The sequence below is a fragment of the Thamnophis sirtalis genome, unplaced genomic scaffold (assembly GCF_051295495.1).
Source record: "Thamnophis sirtalis isolate CommonGarterSnake01/CBP01778 unplaced genomic scaffold, rThaSir2_p1.2 scaffold_11, whole genome shotgun sequence".
Lineage (NCBI taxonomy): Eukaryota > Metazoa > Chordata > Lepidosauria > Squamata > Natricidae > Thamnophis > Thamnophis sirtalis.
Genome location: NW_028261391.1, coordinates 65,362,189 through 65,389,173, shown reverse-complemented (window position 1 = coordinate 65,389,173; position 26,985 = coordinate 65,362,189). Strand labels below are relative to the sequence as shown.

Sequence of the window (26,985 nt, the reverse complement as noted above, 5' to 3'; positions counted from 1 at the left end):
TACCCGGGGGAGGGACTTCTCTGTAGCAGCTCCGGCCCTTTGGAATGAACTCCCCGCGGAGATCCGGACCCTCACCTCTCTCCAGGCCTTCCGGAAAGCCGTCAAAACCTGGCTGTGCTGGCAGGCCTGGGGTTGATGAGTTCCCCTCCCCTCTCGACTGGTATGGCTGTGTGATTTTCGTGCATTTTAATTATGTGTACTGTTGTTTATGTTCCCTTTCCCCCCTGAGTTGTTCGTTGCCCTGAGTCCCTCCTGGAGAAGGGCGGCATACAAATAAACCAAATACAATACAATACAATATTCTTGACAGTTGTTAAATATATGCTAAACAGAAAGCTATGGCATTTCACAGACATCACTCTGACTGAGAGTTGAATATATGTTCTAAAATAGCCTGCACACCATATCCTTGTGTATGTACACATTTGTATTATCACACATCATTCAGTAGGCTTAAAAACAACCACGTATACAATGTAGCAACATTGTCATTCTAAATAAGAACATTCCAAAATCGTGAAAGGCTATTAGGGGATTCCTACCTCCTGCAGCAGAATTTAAGTACTATCACCGAGAATTCTCTACATTCTATCCATCAGATATGCATGAAATCTAAGACAATAACAAAAGGGTGTGCTCAATAGCAATAGCAATTAGACTTATATACCACTTCATAGGGCTTTCAGTCCTCTCTAAGCGGTTTACAGAGTCAGCATATCACCCCCAACAATCCGGGTCCTCATTTTACCCACCTCGGAAGGATGGAAGGCTGAGTCAACCTTGAGCCGGTGAGATTTGAACAGCCGAACTGCAGAACTGCAGTCAGCTGAAGTAGCCTGCAGTGCTGTATTTAACCACTGCGCCACCTCAGCTCAAGCGGATACAAGAGGAAGGAGCATTCTGCTGTTTTTCTAGACTAGAAATCCTTTCCATATTTATAAACCAATACTTTTTTCTTGGAGACAGGTGATAATCAAGACAGCCCTTGGCACATGTGCAGTGCAAAAAAAAAAGACTTTCTGCATCATTTTGAATTAGGAAGATGATCCATATTTCCTTACTTACCTTTGAATTAATTGTGAATTAACATGGATTTAATAGTGAATAATGAAGTGAGGAGTTTGAGACCTAGGAATGTTTGAAACCATTCAAGACCCTCTTATCCTCCTTATTGAGAAACACTCTAACATGTTACTTAGCAGCACAGCTTACCATCAGAGATGTCTTGCCATCCTTATCTTTTACGTTCACATCAGCTCCAGCATTTATTAAAATTGTGGCTACGTCTGTTTTTCCTGATAATGCACATAATCTCAATAGTGGAGTCCATTCCACGCCAGAATCTCTAGAGTCAACCTGTGGCAGATATAGAAAAGACATACCACAATGTTATTCTGAATAGCACTTATATCAGTGTTTCTCAACCTTGGCCACTTGAAGATGTCCGGACTTCAACTCCCAGGATTCCCCAGCCAGCCATGCTGGCTGGGGAATTCTGGGAGTTGAAATCCGGACATCTTCAAGTGACCAAGGTTGAGAAACACTGACCTATATCTTTTATTTCCTTTTAAGGTTTGCTTTACACAGTCTTGATCTTTTTGCCTTTAACAACTTTTTCAATCTTTCCTATATTAAACTAATTCAATCTCCTTTCCCCTCTATATCCTGCCTCAGAAACTATTTCTTCTATTTTTTTCTCCTGTCACTTGACATTGTTAGTTCTTTCTCCTGCCAGTTGAACAGTCTCGTTTTACATTTTACTGCCTTTCGGAGTTTTTTATTTCGTAGTGTTCCCCACAGGTGCAGGGCCTACTATTTTGGATCAGTTCATTTATTAATTAAAACAAGAATTGACCAACTAGCTTTACTATCTTTAGCATATCTTTAATTTTAGCACGTATTGTTTTCATTTTCCTTTATGCAGATAACAGGGGTATCACTGCTGTCATCTCTAGATACAAGAGCATGTTGTTGATAAAAACAGATTAATAAAAGTAACAATAGTAACAATTGGCAAGATCCATGTAATAGTTTTAAAAAAACTATATGAATAATAATTTTAACTTACATTTTTAACTTACATTTAACGGTTTATGTAGAATATAATTTAGTAACATGCAATATGAATAAATTATCTAAAGAGGTTTCTTCAGACTGATTATTATCATTCAACTTTAACCTTTGGAGAAGGATGAATGCTCTCAAAATGAGTATTATTCTCAGATTAATTTATATTCTGAGAGGAATTCCAGTTTACGTACCTGGAAAATATTATCAGAAAATAAATTATTAATGTAGAAGATTTTTATGATATTCTTCAATATGAAATATCTTTGCAGAAAATGCAATTATCAATTAATGAGGATTTGGTTTTCTGAACCTGGAGCTATATCATCATGCTAACCTATAGTAAAGTATCAAATACCGAAGAGAACATTTGGTACTAATTTTCCGATTTGGGCAACCTTCCTTTTGTTGGACAATATTAGTATCTAAATATACTAAAACTCAATCTCTGGAAACAATTAGGACGCTGAGAAAGTTAGAGCATGTATGGCTAATAAAGAAGGCTTAACTCTTTTTCCCTTGCAAATTTATGGAGAAATTGGGAGAAGGGAAATGGAAAAATTGGATGGAAGTGGAGACACCTGAGATGCTAAAAAAAACTTCTTAAATTCTTTAAAACCATATTAGTTTTTATAATAAATCAATACAATATGCAGATGTTAAGAAATGAGTGGAAAAAAGAACTAAAGGCTCCTATATCATCTAGGCAACAGGAAAACATATTAAATTCAATAGCAAGGCTGTCAATGGATCTGAAATTGTAAGTTATACAACAACAAACAGCAACAACATAATATTCAGAATTTATTGATCTCTATTACATTTGTATAGAAAGGGACTGTCAAAAACAGCATTTTGTTGGAGATGTAATAAGGATAATGTTTCTTTAAAACATATGTTTCTCCAATATCCTACACTTACCAAGATTTGGGAAAAAGTAATGGATCAGATAAATATAACTGTGTGCCAGAAGCTAAAATTTTCAGAGGATACTGTTATTTTGAACTATAAACCTAGTACATGGAATTGATAACTGGACAACATAAATGGATTCTTTATATCGTTATTATGTCTAAAAGATATTGCAGCATCAGAAAGATAAATGTATGGCTGCATTTATTCAATGGATTGAAAACCCGATTACGCTTGCTAATTATGAGCAGATTACCCATAGATGTAGACTTTGTACAGGCAAGAATAATGAAATAGGGGACTCATTTATACAGAACACAGCAGATTAAAAAAGATTTATTGTAATCTTTGAACATGTGGCATGGATGAAATCTGTATAATTACATTCTTCAAAGTGCTGCTATTACATTACTGTCGATAAAGTGACTCTGTAATACAAGTATTAACATTAGATGTTGCGAAATTTTAACTCATATGCTAAATGTAATTCCAATTTACATTTTCTAGCATTATATACATGTAAGATAGTGGGAATGCTAGAAAAAAGAACAGAAAAAAGGAATATAATTCTAAACATGCAAACATAACCTGTGAACAAATTAATTCTAAAATCACCCACAATAATCGCAGAGCAGTCAAGTAACTACAATACGATGTTACGGTGCCACTGATATTTTGTTGGAAGAATGGCACCTGTCTTTCCTTAAATGCTATTGAATATCAACAGCTATTGTAAAAAGTAAGATTCTAAGGCTGAAAACCCTACACACTTTGGGAAAGTATCCAAACTGATATAAGAAAACTGAATTTCCCCTTCTGGAACTAAATCTGAACTCCCACCCCATGCAAAGAAATAAATAAATACAGATTTATTTCCTTAATCCTTAATGCTGAAAGGGACTTTTGGGGAAGAAATGGTGAACTGAAGATAGCTCCACTAAAAGTGGAGCCAACAAGTGCAGGCAGAATGAAGAGACTGTTAGTAGACTCTCCTTTCTAGACAAGGAAAGGATTTGAGATAGTCCATACGTACAATTCCATAGAGTTGCTCCTAGCAAGGAAACCACAAGAGGAGCCTCCAGCAGGATTACAACTCTAGGAGACACTGGATTTGCATGCTTCCTTTTCAAATCACTTTAAAAATTGCTTGTTAACTGTTTCTCTGCTACTAGGAATCTTTGGATTGGCAAGTTTTATAGTACTGAATGTTTTCTTTAATCCTTAGCAAAATAAGTTTGAAATACAAGTTTAAGGACTTAAACATTTTTCTTTTGGAATAAACAGCAAGAGTGATTCGAGCTTTATTTTGAAAAGATGCAAACAGATTAAGGGTATAGATGATATGAAATAAGATTTTGCGATTAATTATGAGAATCTTTCCTATGGGAAAATGCTTTTGTTTTGACTTCTCTTTAAAAAATGATAGACTGAACGTTTGAATATTAGAAAATAGAAAGAATCAGAAGGAATTAAAGATTACTTAAATTTGACTTCATAATACAGAATGGAGCAAAATATTTTAATATTGGACATAATCAAAGATATTTTTTGAACAATAGACCAAGAAGTTAATTTTAAGAGTGTCTGCTTTTATATGTTTAAAGAATTTATGGAAGAGGAAATAGTTTCACTGGACAAGATGGAGACTAATATGAAAATGGATATAAAAATGACAACTACAAGAATGATATGGAAAAAATCATATGGAAAAAACCCCAGAGTTACATGAATATTTTTCTATATTTACAAAAGGGATATATGTTAAAGCTTTGAAGAATTTTGTGAGAAGGTAAAAAGAAAAAATGAAAAGAAATCAAGCCTTAGGACATTATTTGAAGGAACTAAACATTAAGATTATTAGAAGTAAAACAACGAAATATAAAGTTGGTATATTTAATCAAGGTTAAAATAGATAAGTTGCTATCTCCCTTTAATAATTTTTTTGGTTGATCTGAACTGAATGACAGGCCTTAAGGATTTGTTTGTAGACAAAGATGGGATATGGGAAGATCATTCGTATTTTATGAGAAGTTGATATGTTACTAAAATTGTTTATACTTATGATAAAGAGGGAAGTCATTTCTTGATATATATATATATTTATTTTTCTTTATTATATTCTTATTTTTTCCTATTTCTTCTGCATTTTCTATTTTTTTTAGTTTGTATTAGTTTTAGTTTTTGAATGTACGGTAATATTAATTCTATTTTTAAAATCCTTAATGCTGAAATTATTTTTTTCCAAAAACGGTATACCAGGATGATTGTAAAATAGCTGATATAAAATGCTATGAGTTAGTGGTATAATGGCTCTCTGTAAGGCCTGATTTCAAAGATATTGTTTAAAAAGGCTAGAAGATAAACACTGTTCCATTTTGATCTTTTATCTTAATGAACTACTGCTAACAGGACAATAATTCTTCCATCTAAGAAGCCTTTCACACAAATGAAGGTTTTCACAAAGTAATAGGAAAGGAAAAATAGTAGTCTTAATCCATTTGGAGTTATTATGATGTATATCACAATCCTAAGGATGTCTTTAAAAAACTAAGCATAATTAAGTTTAATGAGGCTTATTTTGAAGTCAGCTTGAGAAAAGATTACAGCCTTCGCCCTAACAGTACTGAGCAGTCACTTATGTAAATAAGTAACTTTGTTAGATAAAGCATCTTTTATGTAATTAAATGAATTTTATTTTATTAACAGTGTAACTTTAGCTTCTGAAATATGCCTCACAATATTAAAATTATATATATATATAAATGCTCTGTCTTAAAATGTATGGGAGGTATCAGTGCCTTAGATCTATGGATTTTCCTCCTTTTTTTTTCTTCTGGTGTTCTACTATTCCAAAAATATCTGTTAGGGATGGGGAGGGGAGAGTCCAAAGAAGATTTGGGATCTAGAAGAGGAATGTTAATGGAAAGGCAAAATTAGGCAGAAACAACTTGTAGATTTGGAGAGATTTTCAGGGGGGGGGGGGTAAAGAAAGGTTGAAAGTAGGAAAGCACCCTCTTATGTTTTAGTTTTTAACGGTATGTAATCTCTGTTTATTTTTAATATTTAATGTAATGTAGTTGGAAGAAATGTCCATCTGGAAACATGGAGGCTGCTTGGAAAGATGATTTTAATGTTGGACAGGACCACATGGTTTGAGGTCCTGGGGGAAAAGGTGATCACTGCTTCAAGATGTTGAATGAAGAAAAAGAAGAAGAGCTTGCTGAGAGTTCCTGATTTGATTTTTTTTTTAATTTTATTTAGCATTTATAGGCCGCCCTTTTCCCTGAGGGGACTCAGGGCGGCTTACAGGGGGGTGAAAGACAAAATACAAAAGAAAATGTGAAATAACTAAAAAGTACTAAAACACAACATTCACTCAGCATTCGGGAGGGGCAAGAAAATTTATCCCCAGGCCTGACGGGCTAGCCAGATCTTGAGGGCTGTACGGAAGGCCTGGACTGTGGTCAGGGTACGAATCTCCACGGGGAGATTGTTCCATAGCGTCGGAGCAGCAACTGAGAAGGCTCTCCTCCGGGTGGTCGCCAGTCGGCACTGACTGGCGGATGGAATACGGAGGAGGCCCGCTCTATGCGATCTGATGGGACGCAGGGAGGTTATTGGCAGAAGGCGGTCTCTCAGATAGTCAGATCCACTACCATGGAGCGCTTTATGGGTGGTAAGTAAGACCTTGAATTGCACCCGGAGATCTACAGGCAGCCAGCGCAGCTCGCGGAGGATAGGTGTTATGTGGGCGAACCGAGGTGCGCCCACAATCACTCGCGCGGCCGCGTTCTGTACTAGCTGAAGTCTCCGGGTGCTCTTCAAGGGCAGCCCCATGTAGAGCACGTTGCAGTATTCCAGCTTCGAGATCACAAGGGCTCGAGTGACTGTCGTGAGAGCCTCCCGATTCAGGTAGGGCCGCAACTGGCGCACCAGGCGAACCTGGGCAAATGCCCCCCTGGTCACAGCTGATAGATGGTGATCAAAACTCAGCTGTGGAGTTCCTGGGTTTTTTATACTCTGTGTTCGGTCCCACCTGTTTTCTGTTCATGTGTAAGAAATGTTTTCTGATTGGTTGTCAGACTCCCATGTTGCCATGCAGGGACAACTCTCTAGGCTATGTTTTGAGTCCAAGTTTGGTTGAGTTCCCAGATGCCATGTGATGAGCTTCTGTAGAAGGCTAATTCTACCTTTGTTATGTAGAGTAGTCTGGCCCAGGCTTTATTGGTTCATTGACGGGGGGGGGGCAGACAGCTGCAGGGAGATTCTTTGTCTTTAAAAACATGTTTCTCAATTTCTTATCCAGGGAAATATAATACTCCGCCTTTTCAATATTTCCTAGGATATTTCATTCGTCTAGGAGAAGGGTGTGTATTAACTTCCTACAATGTAGAGGGAGATGGGAAGCATATAAATTCACTAAACAAACAAACACACAAATATTTCCACTGCACAAGCAGCTTCAAGTCAAGTGAAAACCAAATCACCTTATATTTCTCTGGCTAAATTAAAATTAAATTAAAATGTAAAGGCATCATTTCAATCCTCTCAGCTTCAAGGTTGTTTTTATTTTTCCCATATTAACAATGATGAATGATAATAAAAGTTACAGCAGGTTTTCCACTAAGAAAATTAATCCAGTGGTGTGATACAGTCCATTTACAATAATTAAGATTGTTATAAAAGCATCCCTCCATAAATACATATAGTCCTCAATTTACAACCATACATTTAGCAACTGTTTGAAGCTACAATGGCTCTGAAAGAGAGACTTCCAAAAGATCATCCTTGCATGTATGACTGTTGCAGTATCCCCAAAGCCATGGCCTCAACATTCAAGCACTTGGCAACCAGCATAATGGTTGAAGCATCCCAGGGTCACACGACCTCCACTTGCTATTTTGCCTTCCAAGTTCCGACAAGCAAAGTCAATGGGGAATGGCAGATTCACCAAACAACTACACTGATTTGGTTAAAAACCATGGCAAAAAGAGGTTGTAAAATTGGGGATGGCTCATTTATCAACAGCCTTGCTAGCAATGTAAATGCTGCTTCTAGCTATGCTTAAGTCAAGGACTATCTGTAATGTATTTTTTTAGGCATGTATCTACTGATTAGCATTACTCTTACCTTCTTCAGTATTTCATGCAAAGAAGTATGCATTAATCAGAAAACACAACGTAAAATGCTGTTTTTCATAAGTTACACAAATGTTTCCAATACCTCACAGCCGTCCTGGATCATCCATTCAATAACATCACAGTGCCCTCCGTCCGTAGCCCAATGCATAGCCGTACATCCACCAAAATCCCTGCTTAGCCAGGAAGCCCCTTGGGATCTGAGATACTGGACAATATCCAGGTGACCAGCGTAACAAGCTATCATTAAGCTGTAAAATAAAAAGCATTTATTAAGGCTAAAGCACTCATTTTGAATTACTGAGAGGTGGAAATTAAATAATTAAGTAACTCCTATTAATCTACATACACTTCTAGTTAAATATTAGTTTTCATGGAAGATTTATTATTTTACCTTGTATATTGCAGTTCACCAACATATGCACGCTCGACAAAAGCGCGCCGATGAAACCGCGGGGAGAAAACCGTGAGTTTGAAATCGCGCCAACAAATGAGCACAGAAGCGTACCGACAACAGCGCGCTCTAAACCTAACCCTAAAGATAACCCTAACCCTAACCGTAATCGCGCTTCTGTCGGCGCTCTTTTGTCGGCGCGCCTTTGTGGGCGCGCTGTCAACGTCATGGTTTTATCACTGTGGTTTTGTTGGCGTGCTATTGTCGAGAGTGCATTTGTCGGGTCACGCTATATTGCTATATTAGATGGTAGAAGTATGAGACTATCACCTTTTGTGACTGCCATCCTTTGTCTGGATTTCTGGTGACTATTATCTTGATTCCTTTCTTAGTGAACGGGTAATTAATTTCCTACAGCCCAAAATGCTAGACAGCAAGAAATGTTTTGTAGTGTATAACTTTTTTAAACATTGCTATAACATCGGGTTCCTTTGCCTCTTCACACTAATGTAAGAAAATAATTCTTTCAATGTAAAAGAAGGTAGAAGGCATATAAGAAGGTAGTTTATCTTCCTCCTTGACGCAAAGCTTCAGAAACCAAATCCAAATGTCATTAAAAAATTAAAATTGCTGATTGGGGCTTCTGATGAGACGAGTGAACAATAGCCCACCTTTTTTTAATGCTCGGATGCAGAGGTATTACAAGTGAAAAACAACTGGATGTGACTGCAAAATTTGGTTTGGAATAAAGAAAGATCTAGAGTTTGCCCATTTGGACTTCAAACAGGTGGTTTTTGTGATTAGACAGCCAAAATTGATGTTTTTGTAGTCACTTGAGACCATCTAGGAATCACAGGTTCCATCATGCTCTGAGCCATAAATGCAACCGTTTAATGACTCCCTCAGAGAATGAAGATCCAGTTTCTATCTGCTTGTTTGGAAAATAGGTGCAGTCACATATCCAGGTTTTTACACACACACACACACACAAACACACAGACTCACTCACTATAGACTTGCTTCAGGCATTCATACATTTCCTCAGAACTGTATGCACAGGCACTCAAATCATTGTTGCATTGCCTGGCTAATAGAACCACACCCTGGTGTTTTTCAAGGACATGCTGATATCCAGAGGCATCCTTATCCCACCCAATCTTTTCGTTCTGCCAAGGCGCGCTACCTTTCTGGGGCAAAAGAAGGACCAGTTCCTAGCCTTTGAGCCTCCTGATGGCCGATCAGCTATCCATTGGGAAGATGCAATGCCTTCCTGCCTCCAGCTAGATTTTGGAAAGCATAAAAAAGTTGCTGCATAAAAGACAGCAACTTCAGGATGAGCTTTCCTTGCTTAACCCCTCCCCAGGAAACCACGTTTCTTCAATAAACCAAACAAAAACATCTGGGAGCAACGAACTTGTTGATCTACCCCAGCGCACTCTCATGCCCCAATTAAGTGCTAAAACTAAACTCTTCACCTCCGCTCTCAAATCTCTATTCCAGGCTGAAGAGTAGAGGAAGGGAAGCAAGAAGAGCAAAAAAAAGATATTTATGCAGTTTTTCCCTTGAACTGGAGTGGGGGAAAAACTTCATCTCCAAAAGTTAACCAATCACTTGGAGAAACTTGTGCAACAAAATGGAGGATGCTGGGCCTTTGGAAGCTTTAGCTGTTTGTCTGGTTGCCTGTAGAGCTCATCCATTTATAAAGGCTAGACTGCAGCTAGTTTTCTACAGCTCTGGGGGAAAACTGCAGAAAGGTTATCTTTCCAACTATGTACTGTATCAGCAATTTAAAAAAGAGGATAAAAGTTAATTAAGCATGTTCATTACACAATTCAAACTCAAGAGGCATATATCAAGTCTTCACTCTTCTGTCCTCTGGCTTGAAAGAGGTCTATATACTTCCTCATACAGGTGAAACACGAAAAATTAGAATATCGTGCAAAAGTTCATTTATTTCAGTAATGCAACTTAAAAGGTGAAATTAATATATGGGATAAGACTCATTACATGCAAAGCAAGATAGTTCGAGCTGTGATTTGTCATAATTGTGATGATTATGGCGTACAGCTCATGAAAACCCCAAATCCACCATCTCAGAAAATTAGGATATTACATGCAAGCAATAAAACAAGGATTGTACATAGAACAATATCGGACCTCTGAAAAGTATAAGCATGCATATGTACTCAGTACTTGGTTTGGGCCCCTTTTGCAGCAATTACTGCCCCAATGTGGCGTGGCATGGAAGCTATCAGCCTGTGGCACTGCTGAGGTGTTATGGAAGACCAGGATGCTTCAATAGCGGCCTTCAGCTCTTCTGCATTGTTCGGTCCCATGTCTCTCATCTTTCTCTTGGCAATGCCCCATAGATTCTCTATGGGGCTCAGGTCAGGCGAGTTTGCTGGCCAATCAAGCACAATAATCCCACAGTCATTGAACCAGGTTTTGGTGCTTTTGGCAGTGTGGGCAGGTGTCAAGTCCTGCTGGAAAATGAAGTCAGCATCCCCATAAAGCTCGTCTGCAGAAGGAAGCATGAAGTGCTCCAAAATCTCCTGGTAGATGGCTGCGTTGACCCTGGACTTAATGAAGCACAGTGGTCCAAACTACTGTTGCTCCTTGGTCCAAAGTCCTCTTTTCTGATGAGAGCAACTTTTGCCAAAAGCACCAAAAACTGGTTCAATGACCGTGGGATTACTGTGCTTGATTGGCCTCTCCATTCTTCCTCATACTCTGGGTCCTTGGTTTCCAAATGAGATGCAAAAGTTGCTCTCATCAGAAAAGATGACCATATTTTCATCACTTTTCAGGAACTTTGCTTTGTGTATCTTTAATTACATATTATCTGCTTAAATATTTATAAACATCAGATTGGCATTGAATCAAAAATAAATATTACTTTACTTAATATTTAATAATGAGAAGTAAAAATAGCTATACAATGCCATAAAATGCTACCTGATACTTATGTTTGTTTACCTAGGATACATTTTCATTTGCCAAGTAGATTTAGCAAGAATTAAGGCACCATGAAGGATGATATGCTTCCCTCCCTCAAGAGTGAATGAATTCAATGCAATTTGCATTAGCGGTAGCTCAGTGACTAAGACGCTGAGCTTGTTGATCAGAAAGGTTGGCAGTTCGACAGTTCAAATCCCTAGCACCACATAACGGAGTGAGCTCCTGTTACTTGTCCTAGCTTCTGCCAACCTAGCAGTTTGAAAGCATGTAAAAATGCAAGTAGATAAATAGGAACCACCTTTGGTGGAAAGGTAATATCGTTCCGTGTGCCTTTGGCATTTAGTCATGCCGGCCACATGACCACGGAGATGTCTTCCGACAGCGCTGGCTCTTCAGTTTTGAAATGGAGATGAGCACCACCCCCTAGAATTGGGAACGACTAGCACATAAGTGTGAGGGGACCCTTTACTAAAAATTTATATATTATTGGTAGCAAGATATACAAAGCTTTCAAAGAAGATGCTTCAGAGTATGCATGTACAAAGCATGTCCCTTGGAATAATTAAAGCAGATTTGTTCAGGCTGACTTTGCATGTCTGCCTGGGCACGTATAGCCTGTTGCAGGAAAGGCAATGAATGAACTGGTAATATATGTACACACATGCTGAGATAGCTTTGAACATCTGAAGTAGCTGAGTGAGCTTGGAAAGATGCTGCAGTTATTAAGTACCGTATTTTTGGAGTATAAGACGGACCTTTTTCCCTCAAAAAAGAGGCTGAAAATCTGGGTCCGTCTTATACACTTGCCTCCTGAAACCCTGCCCCCTTCATCAAAATGGCCAGGCATAGCTTGTAGGAGACTTTCAGAGAGTTCCTGAGGGCTGAGGAGGGCAGAAATAAGCAAAAAATGGCCAGTTTTTGCTCAATTCTGCCCCCCACCCAGCCCCCCAGAAGCACTCAATAAGCTTCCTAATGCCCTTTTTTTGACAAAAAATGGTCCCGTTTTCACAACACTCCAGAACACTCTACAAGCCCCCTAAGGACTATTCATGCCCTTTTTTTGAAAAAAAAAGGGGGGGGTTGGGAGGTTTGCAGAGTGCAAAAACTTTTTTTTTAATTTGCCTCTTCAAAACCTTGGTGCGTCTTATACTCCGAAAAATATGGTATTTTGTAATATTTCTATGCATTGTAAAATATTTTTTCCAGTTTAGATAGCTTAACTTATATTCTCAATTATTTAACTACTACTTTCAAACAAATAAATACATTTAATGTAATCATATATTGAATTTTATACCTGTCTTTTCCACTGGTATTTTTCAGGTTCACATCTGCTCCATTTTCTACCAAAATCTGTACAAGCCTAGATAATAAAAGAGTAGCTTGATATTATTTCCATGTTTACCTTACATTGTTTTCATAACTAGCTTCCTTCCATAGTTTGTAAAAATATATTTCAGATTTAGATGCCAATTTTAATGAGTCCTTTAGTAAGAAGTGGATGAAATTAAAAATAACTTTCCAACTCAATTTCATTAACACTATTTTATAAGCTAACAATATTATTTACAAGCCATTGCAACCATAAGTTCAGTGTATTTTAATCTATAATTGATTAAACAATATAGAGCAAGAAAAGGCAACTGATTTTCAATATACAATAAAATACTGTAATATACAATTGCTAACTATATTACAATGATGTAGTGATAAAAATCAGAAGACTGAAAAAAGGTACTGAGGATTATCATTGTAGTGGTATAATAGTGATAATACTTTTATTTGATCTGTGCTTTAAAGTCCCGGCGCCGCATCCACCATAGAGCGGACGTCCTGCTCTATGGCGAATGCGGCGGCAGGGCTTTAAAGTCCCGGCACCGCATCCACCATAGAGCGGGACACCTCCCGCTCTATGGTGGACGCGGTGCCAGGATTTTAAAGCCCCGCCGCCCTTTAAAGTCCTGCAGCCCTTTCCGAAAGCCCCGCCAAAGCCCTGCCGCCGCATCTACCATAGAGCAGGACACGCTCCGCTCTATGGTGCACGTGGCACCGGGACTTTAAAGCCCTGCCGCCGCATCCGTCATAGAGCAGAGGTCCAGCTCTATGGCAGATGCAGCAGAAGGGCTATAAAGTCCCGGCGCCGCGTCCGCCATAGAGTGGGACATGTCCTGCTCTATGGCGGACGCGGCATCGGGACTTTAAAGCCCTGCCGCCCTTTAAAGCCCTGCAGCCCTTTCCGAAAGACCGCTGAAACCCTGCCGCCGCGTCCGCCATAGAACGGGACGTGTCCCGCTCTATGGCGGATGCGGCGGAAGGGCTTTAAAGTCCCTATGGCGGACACGGCGCCGGGACCTTAAAGCCCTGCCACCCTTTAAAGCCCTGCAGCCCTTTCCGAAAGCCCCACCAAAGCCCTGCCGTCGCATCCGCCATAGTGTGGGATGTGTCCCGCTCTATGGCGGACGCGGCAGCAGGGCTTTAAAAAATAAAAAATAAAGTGCCAGCCCGCGTGCCAGCAGAGGCAGGTAAAACACACACACACAATTACTTGCAATAATACAAATTACAATTACTTACAAATTACATTAATTTTGAATTCCTCCCTCTGACCCACATACCTTTTCCAGCTGTTTCAGAGGATTTCAACTGTCCTCTTGTCTGCCATGATGAAAATGTAAAAAATGTAAAAAGAAAAAGGCAAGAGCTGCTGAAGTCAGGTTAGCTGCTGCCAGAGTCCCCAATGGATGACTCTGCTTCACTGTTTAAAAAAAGCCTCTTAAAAAAGTGCCCTCTACAGGAGGAGGCGAAAGAACCAAGTGCCTCATCTACATAAGGAATTTTTCGCCTTTTAACCCTTGCTTAACTCTGCTCAAGTGATCATAAAGATAGAGTAAATGAGGCACGTGGTTCTCTCACCTCCTCCTGCAGAGGGCACTTTTTTAAGAAGCTTTTTTAAACAGCTAAGCACTAAGCAGAGTCATTCACAATTTTTTTTATTTTCATGATCACAGTGGTGAGGCCCTGCAATAGCAGCAATAGCAATAGCAGTAGACTTATATACCGCTTCATAGGCCTTTCAGGCCTCTCTAAGCGGTTTACAGAGAGTCAGCATATTGCCCCCAACAATCTGGGTCCTCATTTTACCCACCTCGGAAGGATGGAAGGCTGAGTCAACCCTGAGCCGGTGAGATTTGAACCGCTGACCTGCTGATCTAGCAGTAGCCTGCAGTGCTGCATTTAACCACTGCGCCACCTTGGCTGCGTCCCCTGCCTCCCCTGACTGCACCTCACTGAAAGCAGTATTACTCTATGTACACAGAGTTACATGTATTTAGAAAAAAATTCCAAAAATTACAACTTAAATACTGAATACTTATAAATAAGACTAAGGAAAAATTAATATAATCTTATGGAGAATGATGGGAAAGAACTGATAAATCTTTTGGAGTTAAATCTTCAAGTCCATCACCATGGACTTGTTTTGAAAGCATTTTATGTTCAAATAGTTTTGGAAAAAAATAATGATGTTCTGAACAGATGCTAAAAAGAAACCTAAGAATAATAAAATAAATTAAGAAATATAATGTCATACCTTCCATATCCTTTTTGTGAAGCAACCATCAATGGTGAAAGTCCTAGTTTATTGAGTGTATTTACTACAGCTTTCCTTTTAAGGGGAAAAATAATTATTTGCACAGTTTTTCATTCATCTCATTCCTGAATAATATTTTGTAATGTTATTGCGCTTTTTGAACCATAAAATAAAAAATAGTATTAATCAGTGACTTCTTCAACACATTTCAATAGTTTTGTACAATTGCCACTGGACCTCAGGGGGTCCTGTTAAAACTGCTGTGGGGGGAAATTGAAGTAGGGAGTACTAATAGTAATTTGAATTCTTGGTGGAAAGACTAGCTAGAAGTTTAAGTAATTGATGTCTATATTTGTTTAGTGTATGGCATATCATATATGGACTACTAACATATATTAACATTTCACCTAGATTAGTAGAAAACAATAAAATATAAATGTTAAAAGGATCTATGTTCAAATATCAATTTCTAGGCATCTAACCGCATCTAACAGCAACATTTATATTTTTAAAAAAATCAAGAGACTGGACTGATATATCTCCTCAGCTTACAGCCAGTCATGATGTGATCTACAGTTTGATGTGGGACCCCACAGTCACACTGAGGCGAAGATATTATGCCCTGTTTATACAGAGGATCCCAGCAAATGCCTTGTGAGGTGCAAATCCTATCCAGGATTGTTCATAGCTGATGTGCTAGTTCAAAGCCTGGCACTTTTGGGGAGGAGGGGTCATTTATATGTCTTCCTATGTCTGGGAGTTCAGGAACCAATTTGGCTTTTACTGGGAATCAATGTTAAAGTTGCTGGGCACAGGTCTTTTCAGTGTTGGACTTCATTTTTTGAAACATCTTACCTTTCTAAATAAGGATAGGTCTCCCCTTCTTGTAATTACAAAGCAAATGAAAACTTGTCTTATTATAGTGAGCATTCATCTCCTTTGCCTTTTGAGTATTTAATTTTAACATGTATTTGTTTGCACTTTATATTATGGTTTTAATTGTTTATACCACTTATGTTGTTTGCCATCCTAGTTTATTGAGGCAGCTTATATACACAGTAAATAATAAATAAATACATATATAGAGAACATAAATTGCTATCCAGTGATACTCAAAAGTTCTATATAAGGTGCTGGTCTGCAGAGGAGAGATTCAAGAGCAATCAATACAGTTTAGACTTGCTCAATAAATACTATTATCTAAATGGTTGCAGTAGTACAACAGCAGCTTTCATGAAAGAAAAAGCTTAGAATCTGGTCAGTCCGATTTCTCTGTGACATATTATAATTGCATGCAAAGAGTTCAGAGATAAATGTTGACATGTAAACTCTTTCGATATAGTCTAATTTTTCAACATATTTCTCACTATTTATGCAGTACTTTCAGAACAATATTTTTCTCCCATTTATGATTGACTAATCCCAGTGGGGATTATATAAATTTATTCGAAGTCAAGTTGATTCAAATACAAATCTTTCTGTTTTTTTCAGAAGTCCAACCACTAATTGTCAAAATATTTTCAAATTATTACTTCTAGAAATAATGCATGAATGGGACTCCACACTAAACTTGTTTCCAAATAAGTGCCACTATTGTTTAGCACAGACAGCAAAAACATACTGCAAGACCCAATGGCAATCGAGAACCAAACAGATCTCCAGAAGATAATTGACCAGCACAGATAGATCTTAGCAATATACTACCCTCCTTCATGCCATGGAAGTGAATGACAGACAGTATTGCGTGTATTAAAACATATGCAGGCTACTTCTCTCAGCCTAATGCTACAAGTATCTATGATTTTTTTTTCTTTGAAAAACAAACATCTACCATGATGAAGAGTAGTACAGAATTGGTTATTTAAGATCTTTGAACTCTTCTCCCTACTTCCCCTATTGAATTGCAGTGCCTATGATAACTTTGTCTCCCACAGTAGAAGATATATAAGGTCTTTTTGATATTTTCCCCAGAGTGCCGCTATGCTCCAATTTTCTTCTCATCTCTACTCTTTCAGAAAACTGATCAATGATTTAGGAGACTTATAACACCAATGCTATAAGTGTTCTGGTTCATGTTTGTCCTACTTCTCTTCCATATGACATTCCTTTCCTATGCACTAACATAACTTACAACTCCATCATTACACACATTTAAAATGTTCAGAGGAAACCCAGCTCCATTTCCTAATACACACAGGTTGCACACTCTATTGACATCTCTGTACTGGCTGAGAAGCAATATAGGCTACTAATCTCTTATAGCAGTCTAATCATTAGCTGCACCATGCTCAAATTGGGAGTCCCAAGTCTTGCATTTGTAGGAGATGAGCCTGACACCACTGTAACTTTTCATTTGTTGCTTTATTGGAGGAATCTCTTTCTTATCAGCATACATTACTGATGATGCATTGTCTTTGATTACCTGAAACATTGCTGGATCTAAGCCAATGTTATGAGAATGTTCCATTATACAAATCATATATATTCAATTGGCATGTTATCTTATGATAACTCATAAGATAGATAGATAGATAGATAGATAGATAGATAGATAGATAGATAGATAGATAGATAGATAGATAGATAGATAAGATGGATAGATATAGTGTGTGTGTGTGTGTGTGTGTGTGTGTCTGTGTCTGTGTGTGTGTATTATAAAGTGTGAATCCTTTCTTACCTTCCTTGAAGAATAATAACAACATCCTCTAAATCATTCCTGCTTACAGCACGATGGAGCTGTTCTCCACTCATTGGTTCACCTAAAGAAAAGAAAGGAAGTTAATAAATAAATAAATAAATAAATAAATACATACATACATACATACATACATACATACATACACACACACACATACACACATATATACATACATACATACAAGCGTACATACAATGTGTTATTGTCAATCATTAAAAGTATCAAATATAGTTTTTAACTTTCATGTGTTTCAATATAGCATTTGGATATCTTTAAAAGTTCCAGTTTTATTGACAAAGGAATTGTTTAAAAGATAACCTCAAAGTCTTCTACCAAAAAATGCAAGAACATTATTTTGAAATTATGAGCTAAAAAAATGCCTAGCCCAAATTTCATCTCATGAGATTCCTAAGAGCTTTAGGTAAAAAACAGTAAAGGCTCTCTCAAGTCCAGTTAGACTCTGAATATTTACATAAATAGAACCCTTCAGTTTTCCTGACAATAACACAGAAGTGGTTTGCTAATGCTACTTTTGGAATGTTTTTGATTTCCAATTCATGCCCTCAACATCTCTATTTCCTAATGAACTTCCATCTAAGTATCAGTCAGGTTCAATACTATTTAAAAACAAAGTTAGTCAAGTGCTTAAGTAATCAGTAATGTTTTTTTGCCATCCTAACTATCTACAATATGGATAAATTAATAAAGTTGTATGAATAATGTTCACAAAAGCACTGGATAATTACAATTTTTAAAATATTTAAATTGTCCTTTGTTATGCTACGATGCACCCTTATTCTAATCAGGCTATGGGGGTCTCATCAATCCAGATGGGTAGGCTTTACAGATAGAAATATGGCTCCAATTTGTTAATATGGGATTCACTATGAGACAATTGGGAAAGGGCAGCACAATGAAACTGCAAAAAAATGGTATGGTTATCTGGACAACCTAGTATGGCTGGAAGGAGATAGCTTATTCAGTTTAAGCTGCCTGACCTAGCATGAAAAGATTGAGCAGGAACAGGGCTTGAAACCAGGAGGCACCCGATCAGGACAGTATGGAGTAGCATAAACAAGTGGTTACAAAAGAGTCAAAACACAATATTGTTCATTTATTTACTGAAGGACATGATCTAATGCTACTTATTTGCGTATAGAAAAATATGCAAACCTCTAGAACTATCAGTTCATTTGAAGGAGAAATGAGAGTCAGGTGTTTCAATCAATGGGAAGATAATCTGATGTGAATATGGGAGCTTCTCATTTAAGGAATTCTGGCTATTCACTATCGAAGTCTGAATTCCACCACACAGGTTGTGGAAGTGCGTCATGCCTCAAACAAAGGGAATTTCTGAAGACAGCTGTGGAAAGGTTACAAACTATTTCCAAAAAGTTGGGGCTCCACCAGTCCAATGTTAGGCAGATTGGTTACAGATAAAGGCAATTTAACATCACTGTTACGTTCCCTATGAATGGCCGTCCAAACAAGATCAATCAAGAACAAGACTCTGGGAGGTCTCTAAGAACCCCATGATAACATCTGAGGAATTAAAGGCCTTTCTTTCATTGTTATTGAGATTGTCTTCAGGACAAAAGTTAACAAAATGGTGCGCATGGCAGGTTTCGAGACTGAATTGGCTTAGGAAACTAAAATGAAGAAGTAGACTGCCTTATCAATTTCTTCTACTCCACTGGCTTCTTTACAGCTAACATTGTCTTCAAACAATCAAGACAAGGCCTCTTATACATGGGTATCATAAGATGGGCTAAATACAAATCAAATTGACTGAGGTGGAGGACCGAATTTTTACATCAAAGATAGGACCAGCTACTGACTATGGATCAAATCATCAACCGCTCACATGCAAGCTACAAGTTAAGATAAGAAAGAATGTCCATGGAGATTCTCACTTATCCAGGTCACGGTTGTCTCAAAGTTGCTTTTGCAAAAGGCAACTAGATTTGCTTTGGTTTTTCTTGAAGACGTTTTGCTTCTCATCTGAGAAGCATCCTCGGTTCTGACTGAAAGCTGGGAATGGAAGGATTTATATTCCATGCAGCCATCTCCTTGTTAGCATTCTGAAGGTGGGTCATTAGCTCTCCAGTGTTGAGGCTCCTTGGGGGGGGGGGGGGTTATTTGCGCCCTCAGGGCCAACCTGAATCAGAATGCAAATGGTTGTGGAATTTTCTTGGAACTGCTGAAAGTCTGGATAGAGAGGACCAATAAACATTTCTTATTTTTGATTTGCCCTGGGGGGGGGGGTAGTAAATGTTTGAATAATATGAAAAAAATAAAGAAGAATCAAATAATAATAAGGAATGGCAAATACAAAATAAGTGTAAAATATAGCTCTAATAGGAAATTGCTTAAATGAGAGCAATACTATATCTTTATTTTAATGAATGAGTTTCTGCTTTCCTTCCAAAGCTGTTTTCATTTTGCATATATTTCTACATTGTTTGCTTAACATTTTATTAACATATTGTGACCTTACTTGTTGTAGTTACACAAATAGGTGAACTATAAACAGATTCTCCTTTAGGATCTGTGACTTTAAGTCGAAATCTGTACGTTGTTCTAGGTTCAAGACCTTCCACAACATGCTGTCGGGCATATCCCCTAAAAAAGAAGTAATTTAGTTTTTCTAATTACTTTCTAAAATTTTAGACAATAATTCATATTTAAAGATAATTCTCTACAAATTTCAGCAATATAATACCTGTAAATGTCAATGCTGCTGAAGAAAAAATTCACATTGTAGGTAAAAGTGCATTCATTTTTTAAATACATACTATTTTTCTTTATTATGCATCAATGAACAATCTCTCTCTCTATATATATATATATATATATATATATATATATATATATATATATATATATATATACACACACACACACATATATATATACATATATACATACATATACACATATACATGCATACACGCGCACACGCGCGCACACACACACATATATATATGTGTGTGTTTTATTTGTGCTGATATATATATATATATATATATATATATATATATATATATATATATATATATATATATATATATATATATATATATATTCGATGTTATCATGTGATGACTGCAAGACAGATGCAGAATAAACCCATTCTTGCATAAATATTTAAACCATACAGATGGGAAAAAAAGAACATCAGAGATGCAAGAACTGAACATCTTTGAAAACAAGAGTCAGAATATCTGCAGAAATGTCATCAGATATACACTTGCAACATATTTTCAAGGATGAAAAGACAAGGTTGATTATTCTAATGGTGTGCATTAGGATTAGACCAAGACACCAGAATATCACCAAAACTGCCATGTGCTGCTGCTTCATTTAATAAAAATCTTGATAAAACTGTTTCCTAGTCCTTTCAGAATAATTTAAAATTTAAAATACTGTCGATGGTGTAAGATGGCTAGTTTGATAAATGATATAAAAGGGAATACTGAAACAGTCTAATTCTGCCACCTAGTGAAAACTTCTCCAAAGAATCTGCCAAAAAAACACAACCCATTGTAATTTAAAACAAAGCAAGTAACACCAGTTACTGATTGGCAAAATAACTGCATATTCTCTCACCCTTTCCTCCTGTAGGATAAATTTCCAAATGTAGAAAATATATAAATATGAAAATTGCCTCTAGATTCATTATAGTATCAACAATTGTGAAACATTTGTTCCTTAAATTTAATCAAACTTCAGAGAAACGAAAGAAGGAACAGAACCCGTGAAGGTCTACTCTGCTGAAGCAATTTTGAAAAGATTTCATCATCTATCCATATGTCTAAAAGGAATGATGCTTTTATGTGAAGTCATTAAAAGAACAACTTCAAAGGGGTTGTTTGGGTTGCCCTTTTAAGGAAGTTCATAGTGGACCAACCTGTTAGTCTCGAATCTAAAGGACCTAGTTTTTTAAAGTCAGGTTACTTGTTCATAAAGCATCTATTATCCAAATTTAATCCTGAAAATAGTCTCTAGATAATGTATAAGGAGGCTTGATTGAAAGAGGGAGGACTTAATCTATCTCAGTAGTCTCTTCTAAATTAACCCATAATGCAACAGACTAGCTCTGAGGTTAGGATTTTAGTGGTTTAGTGGTTTATTAGCATTTGTAGGCCGCCCTTTTCCCTGAGGGGACTCAGGGCGGCTCACAGGAAACCAGGGAGGGGGGAATACAACATTAAGACAACAACATATAATAAAATAGTAAACAACATACATTCATCATTCGGGCGGGGTAGCGATCCTTATCCCCAGGCCTGACGGGCGAGCCAGTTCTTCAAGGCTATGCGGAAGGCTTGGACGGTGGAGAGGGTACGAATCTCCACGGGGAGCTCGTTCCAAAGGGTCGGGGCTACTGCTGAGAAGGCCCTCCTCCTTGTAGTTGCCAGCCGACACTGGCTGGCCGATGGAATGCGGAGGAGGCCTAGTCTATGGGATCTTATAGGTCGTAGGGAGGTAATTGGCAGAAGGCGGTCTCTCAAGTAGCCAGATCCACTGCCATGTAGGGCTTTATGGGTGATTAATAGCACCTTGAAGCGCATCCGGAGATCGACAGGTAGCCAGCACAGCTCGCGGAGGATAGGTGTTATGCGGGTGAATCGAGGTGCACCCGCGATCACTCTCGCGGCTGCGTTCTGCACTAGCTGAAGTCGCCGGATGCTCCTCAAGGGCAGCCCCATGTAGAGCACATTGCAGTATTCCAGCCTAGAGGTCACAAGGGCCCGAGTGACTGTTGTGAGGGCCTCCCGATTCAGGTAGGGTCGCAACTGGCGCACCAGGCGTACCTGGGCGAATGCCCCCCTGGTCACAGCCGTTAAATGGTGGTCGAATGACAGCTGTGGGTCCAGGAGGACTCCCAAGTTGCGGACCCTCTCTGAGGGGTATAAAATTTGACCCCCCAGCCTGAGTGTTGGAATATTGGCCAAATCTTTGGGAGGAAAACACAACAGCCACTCGGTCTTTTCTGGGTTGAGCACAAGCTTGTTAACCCTCATCCAGTCCATAACGGCTTCAAGACCCCGGCCCATCACGTCAACCGCTTCATTGATTTGGCACGGGGCGGACAGATACAATTGAGTATCGTCCGCATATTGATGGTATCTAATCCCGTGCCTGCGGATGATCTCTCCCAGCGGTTTCATGTAGATGTTGAATAGTAGGGGGGATAAGACCGAACCCTGCGGCACCCCATAATTTAGGGGCCTTGGGGACGATCTCTGCCCTCCCACTAACACCGACTGCGACCTGTCCGAGAGGTAGGAGGAGAACCACCGTAGCACGGTGCCTCCCACTCCCACCTCCCGCAGTCGTCGCAGAAGGATACCATGGTCGATGGTATCGAAAGCCGCTGAGAGGTCAAGGAGGACCAGGATGGAGGAATGTCCTTCATCTCTGGCTCTCCAAAGATCATCCATCAATGCGACCAAAGCGGTTTCTGTGCTGTAACCGGGTCTGAAGCCTGACTGGAAGGGGTCTAGATAGTTTGCTTCCTCCAAGGACCGTTGGAGCTGGAAGGCCACCACCTTCTCAACAACCTTCCCCAGGAAGGGAAGGTTGGAGACCGGGCGATAGCTGTTAAGAACAGCTGGATCCAAGGATGGTTTCTTCAGGAGGGGTCTCACCACCGCCGCTTTCAGTGCGGCGGGGAAGTTCCCCTCCCGAAGGGAGGCGGTTACAACCGCCTGGATCCAGCCTCGTGTCACCTCACTGCAGTTAGCAACCAGCCATGAGGGACACGGATCCAGAACACAGGTGGAGGAACTTACAGCTCTCATGGCCTTGTCCACATCCCCGGGGGTAACGTCCTGAAACTCAACCCAGAGCTGTTCTACTTGATCCCCCTGTGCCTCGGCTGGAACTGCAGGTGTGGAGTCCAAGTCCGACCGAAACCGAGCAATTTTGTCCGCTAAGAATTGGGCATATTCTTCAGCTCTGCCCTGCAGGGGTTCCCCCGTCTCCCTTTTGTTCAGTAGGGAGCGGGTTATCCTAAACAGGGCGGCTGGACGGGACTCAGCGGATGCAACCAGGGTGGCTATGTGTGATCTTTTTGCTGCCCTAAGTGCCCTAGTATATTCCCTGGTGCAGGTGGTTACCATTGCTCGGTTCGATTCGGACTTATCGGACCTCCAGCGGTGCTCTAGGCATCTCCTCCGGCGCTTCATCTCCCGGAGCTCCTCGGTGAACCAAGGGGGTCTCCGGGATCCGCCGCCTCGGAGGAGCCGCAGTGGCGCAATCCGGTCGAGGGCCTCTGACGCTGCCAAGTGCCACGCAGCAGCCAGAGTCTCCACCGGACTGTGGGCGAAAGTGTCAGGAATAACCCCAAGCTCTGTCTGGAACCTTGATGGCTCCATAAGACGCCTGGGGCGGAACCACCTGGTCGGTTCCTCCTCCCTACAGTGGGGGTTTGGCCTCCGGAAGTCGAGCCTCAGTAGGCAATGGTCTGACCACGACAGGGGTATGATGTCGCTCCCCCTCAGACCAAGATCATAAATCCACTGCTCCGAGAGAAATACAAGGTCAAGCATGTGTCCCGCTGAGTGGGTTGGGCCTCGAATTACTTGGGTCAAGCCCATGGCTGTCATGGAAGCCATGAACTCCTGCGCCCCATCAGAGTTTTCACCGAGCGATGGCAAATTAAAGTCCCCCAGGACCATCAACCTAGGGAACTCAACTGCCAGCTCGGCTACCGACTCGAGGAGCGAGGGGAGGGCTGCTGCAACGCTGTTGGGAGGCAGGTACGTTAGCAGCAAACCCACTTGACCCTTGAGGTCCAACTTTAACAGCAAAGACTCACACCCGACAATCTCCGGAGCAGGGACCCTACGAGGAACTAACGACTCCCGGATAACGGCGGCCACACCCCCACCCCTTCCCTGGGCTCTCGGCTGATGCAGCACCTGAAATCCTTCTGGGCACAGCTCTACAAGGGGGACTCCTCCCTCTGGGCCCAGCCAGGTTTCAGTAATACATGCCAGGTCTGCCCTCTCGTCTAAAATTAAGTCCCGGACGAGAGGAGCTTTATGGACAACAGACCTGGCATTTAGCGACAACAGCCTGAGACCAGGGTCCTGACTACTTACGCCATCTGGTCTTGGAGTGGGACTCCCAGGGCCGGAAGGAGGGATCTCTGTAATGTAGCGAACCCTCCTTCCCCGGTAATGGCCCGCCCTGAAGTCCCCGCCGTATCTGCCCCTCCCTGTTACGACCGCAATACCCCGACCCTCTCCCGTGTCTCTGGTCCCCTCAACCACCCCTATAGCCCCCGCAACTCCCGGCAGGTCCTCCGAATCAAGCACACTCATTTATACACTCAAGCAGTCCCCACGTAATAATTAAAAACACATAAAAATACAACAATCATGGAGTAATAAAAGTGGGATCATCCAGTTCACACATACAGTCCCATGCACTCACCATACCATTTAAAAATTTGTGCAGCGTGCGTAGATCTTATAAAAGAACGTACAAAAAATATGCAGAAGGGAGGGTGGCATTTCTTCCCTTCTTATGTGGTTGGAAAGGTCCCAGAAGTCCAGGCGGTTAAAAGAAATCGTCAAAGATGTTAAAGTCCGGTTTGCCAATGATGTAAGTGAAGGCAAAGTCTGGGTAGTTGAGATGGTTTCCCTGGGGCGACGAGGGGCAATACTGATCGGATGGGTACAATTTGTTCGCACGTGAAGAAGCCCAAGAGATGTAATTGTAGATGTAATTATAGGAGGGGTGGGTAGATGGTAATTAAAGAGGCGGTAAAGATGATAAAGATGGTAGAGATGATAAAACCAGCCAAAGGATGGAGAAAGTACCAGTAATGGCCACTGGGGGGAGTCTGAGGTCCACGTACGCTGCCTTTCCGGAGCAATGGCGTCCAATACAGAATAGTCCGGTGGACGATTTTGCCTAACGTGGCCCTCCTGAGGCAGCTGCAGCAACAGATGATAACCAGCACAACAAGGAGCCTGTCGTTGAAATCCTGGGATCACAGTCCAGGTAGATAGATGATAGAACGATGCAGAGCCCAGTGGGAGCAACGGCAAAACACAAGGAGGATGCCGTGCCAGGGGGGAAAGGAAGGAATCAGCAGGGCCACGGTACAGAGCAACAAAGTTGCGGTGGGGGTAGAGAGCCAGTCCTCCAGTCCAGGCAGGCACTTCCATACAATTCCCTACCCCCTGTTCAGGGCACAAGTCAACACGCCGACAGTGATTAATAGAGAACCAACGCCTCCCAGGGTAGCGGGGCAGCCTCCTAAGGCAGCGGGGCCGAAACCGCCGCCGCTCGCGCAAAGCCGCCACCGCCGCCGCCAACCAGCTGTACGAAAAAATCACCAAGGGAGGTAACACCGTCCAGGAGCCACCCGAAGGCAGCCCCCTCCTCAAATAATTACCTCCCCGGGAAGCCCGAATGTTGATATCTTGCAGGGACCCCTCCGTTATCATGTTCGGGGTCCTGGTCGCCTGGAATCTATTGTTGTTACTTCTCAATAGCCGGAGCGTTGAGACTCGGCAGCCATTTCCCATTCTCATGCACGCGCAGTTTTACTTATCTCATTGACTAGAAGTTCCACACAACTATCTAAAGAGCCGAGGTGGCGCAGTGGTTAAATGCAGCACTGCAGGCTACTTCAGCTGACTGCAGTTCTGCAGTTTGGCGGTTCAAATCTCACCGGCTCAGGGTTGACTCAGCCTTCCATCCTTCCGAGGTGGGTAAAATGAGGACCCACACTGTGGGGGCGATATGCTGACTCTGTAAACCGCTTAGAGAGGGCTGAAAACCCTATGAAGCGGTATATAAGTCTAACTGCTAACTGCTATTGCTATCTAGAAATCTCAGTGTTTGCAACCATGACTTGCTACAGTACGCTGATATTGTTTATGTACTGTTCGCTTGCTGCACAACAATCTCTTCCCAAGCCAGCTAAAGTAATCTTTAGTGAACTATTCCAGAGTTATTGTCCTGGAAGTCTCCAACATCTGCACTAAAACATCTTGTTCATTTTGTTCTTTTGCTGGTCATTGGCCCAATAAATATATTTACTGATTGATTAAAATAGTCTGACCATATACCTGAAGCAGTGGTGGATTGCCAATTTTTTTACTACCAGTTCAGGCGCGCTCCTGCCACCGCTACTACCAGTTTGCCCAATCCAGGCCAAACCGGGAGCAACCCACCTCTGACCTGAAGGACTTGAATAATTTTC

At 40.5% G+C, this 26,985-nt stretch overlaps 1 protein-coding gene across 1 annotated transcript in view; it reads right to left on the bottom strand.

Annotated features, from left to right (window-relative positions):
• Positions 1-26,985, bottom strand: part of FANK1 (fibronectin type III and ankyrin repeat domains 1) — a 56,722-nt gene that overhangs the window by 6,827 nt on the left and 22,910 nt on the right. Inside the window, exons 3-8 of the mRNA XM_087725975.1 lie at positions 20,254-20,378; positions 17,736-17,817; positions 15,059-15,133; positions 12,767-12,832; positions 8,203-8,368; positions 1,213-1,356 (exon numbers count right to left, since the gene is read on the bottom strand). Coding sequence (XP_087582101.1) covers positions 1,213-1,356; positions 8,203-8,368; positions 12,767-12,832; positions 15,059-15,133; positions 17,736-17,817; positions 20,254-20,378 — 658 coding nt within the window. The remainder of the gene's footprint in view (positions 1-1,212; positions 1,357-8,202; positions 8,369-12,766; positions 12,833-15,058; positions 15,134-17,735; positions 17,818-20,253; positions 20,379-26,985) is intronic.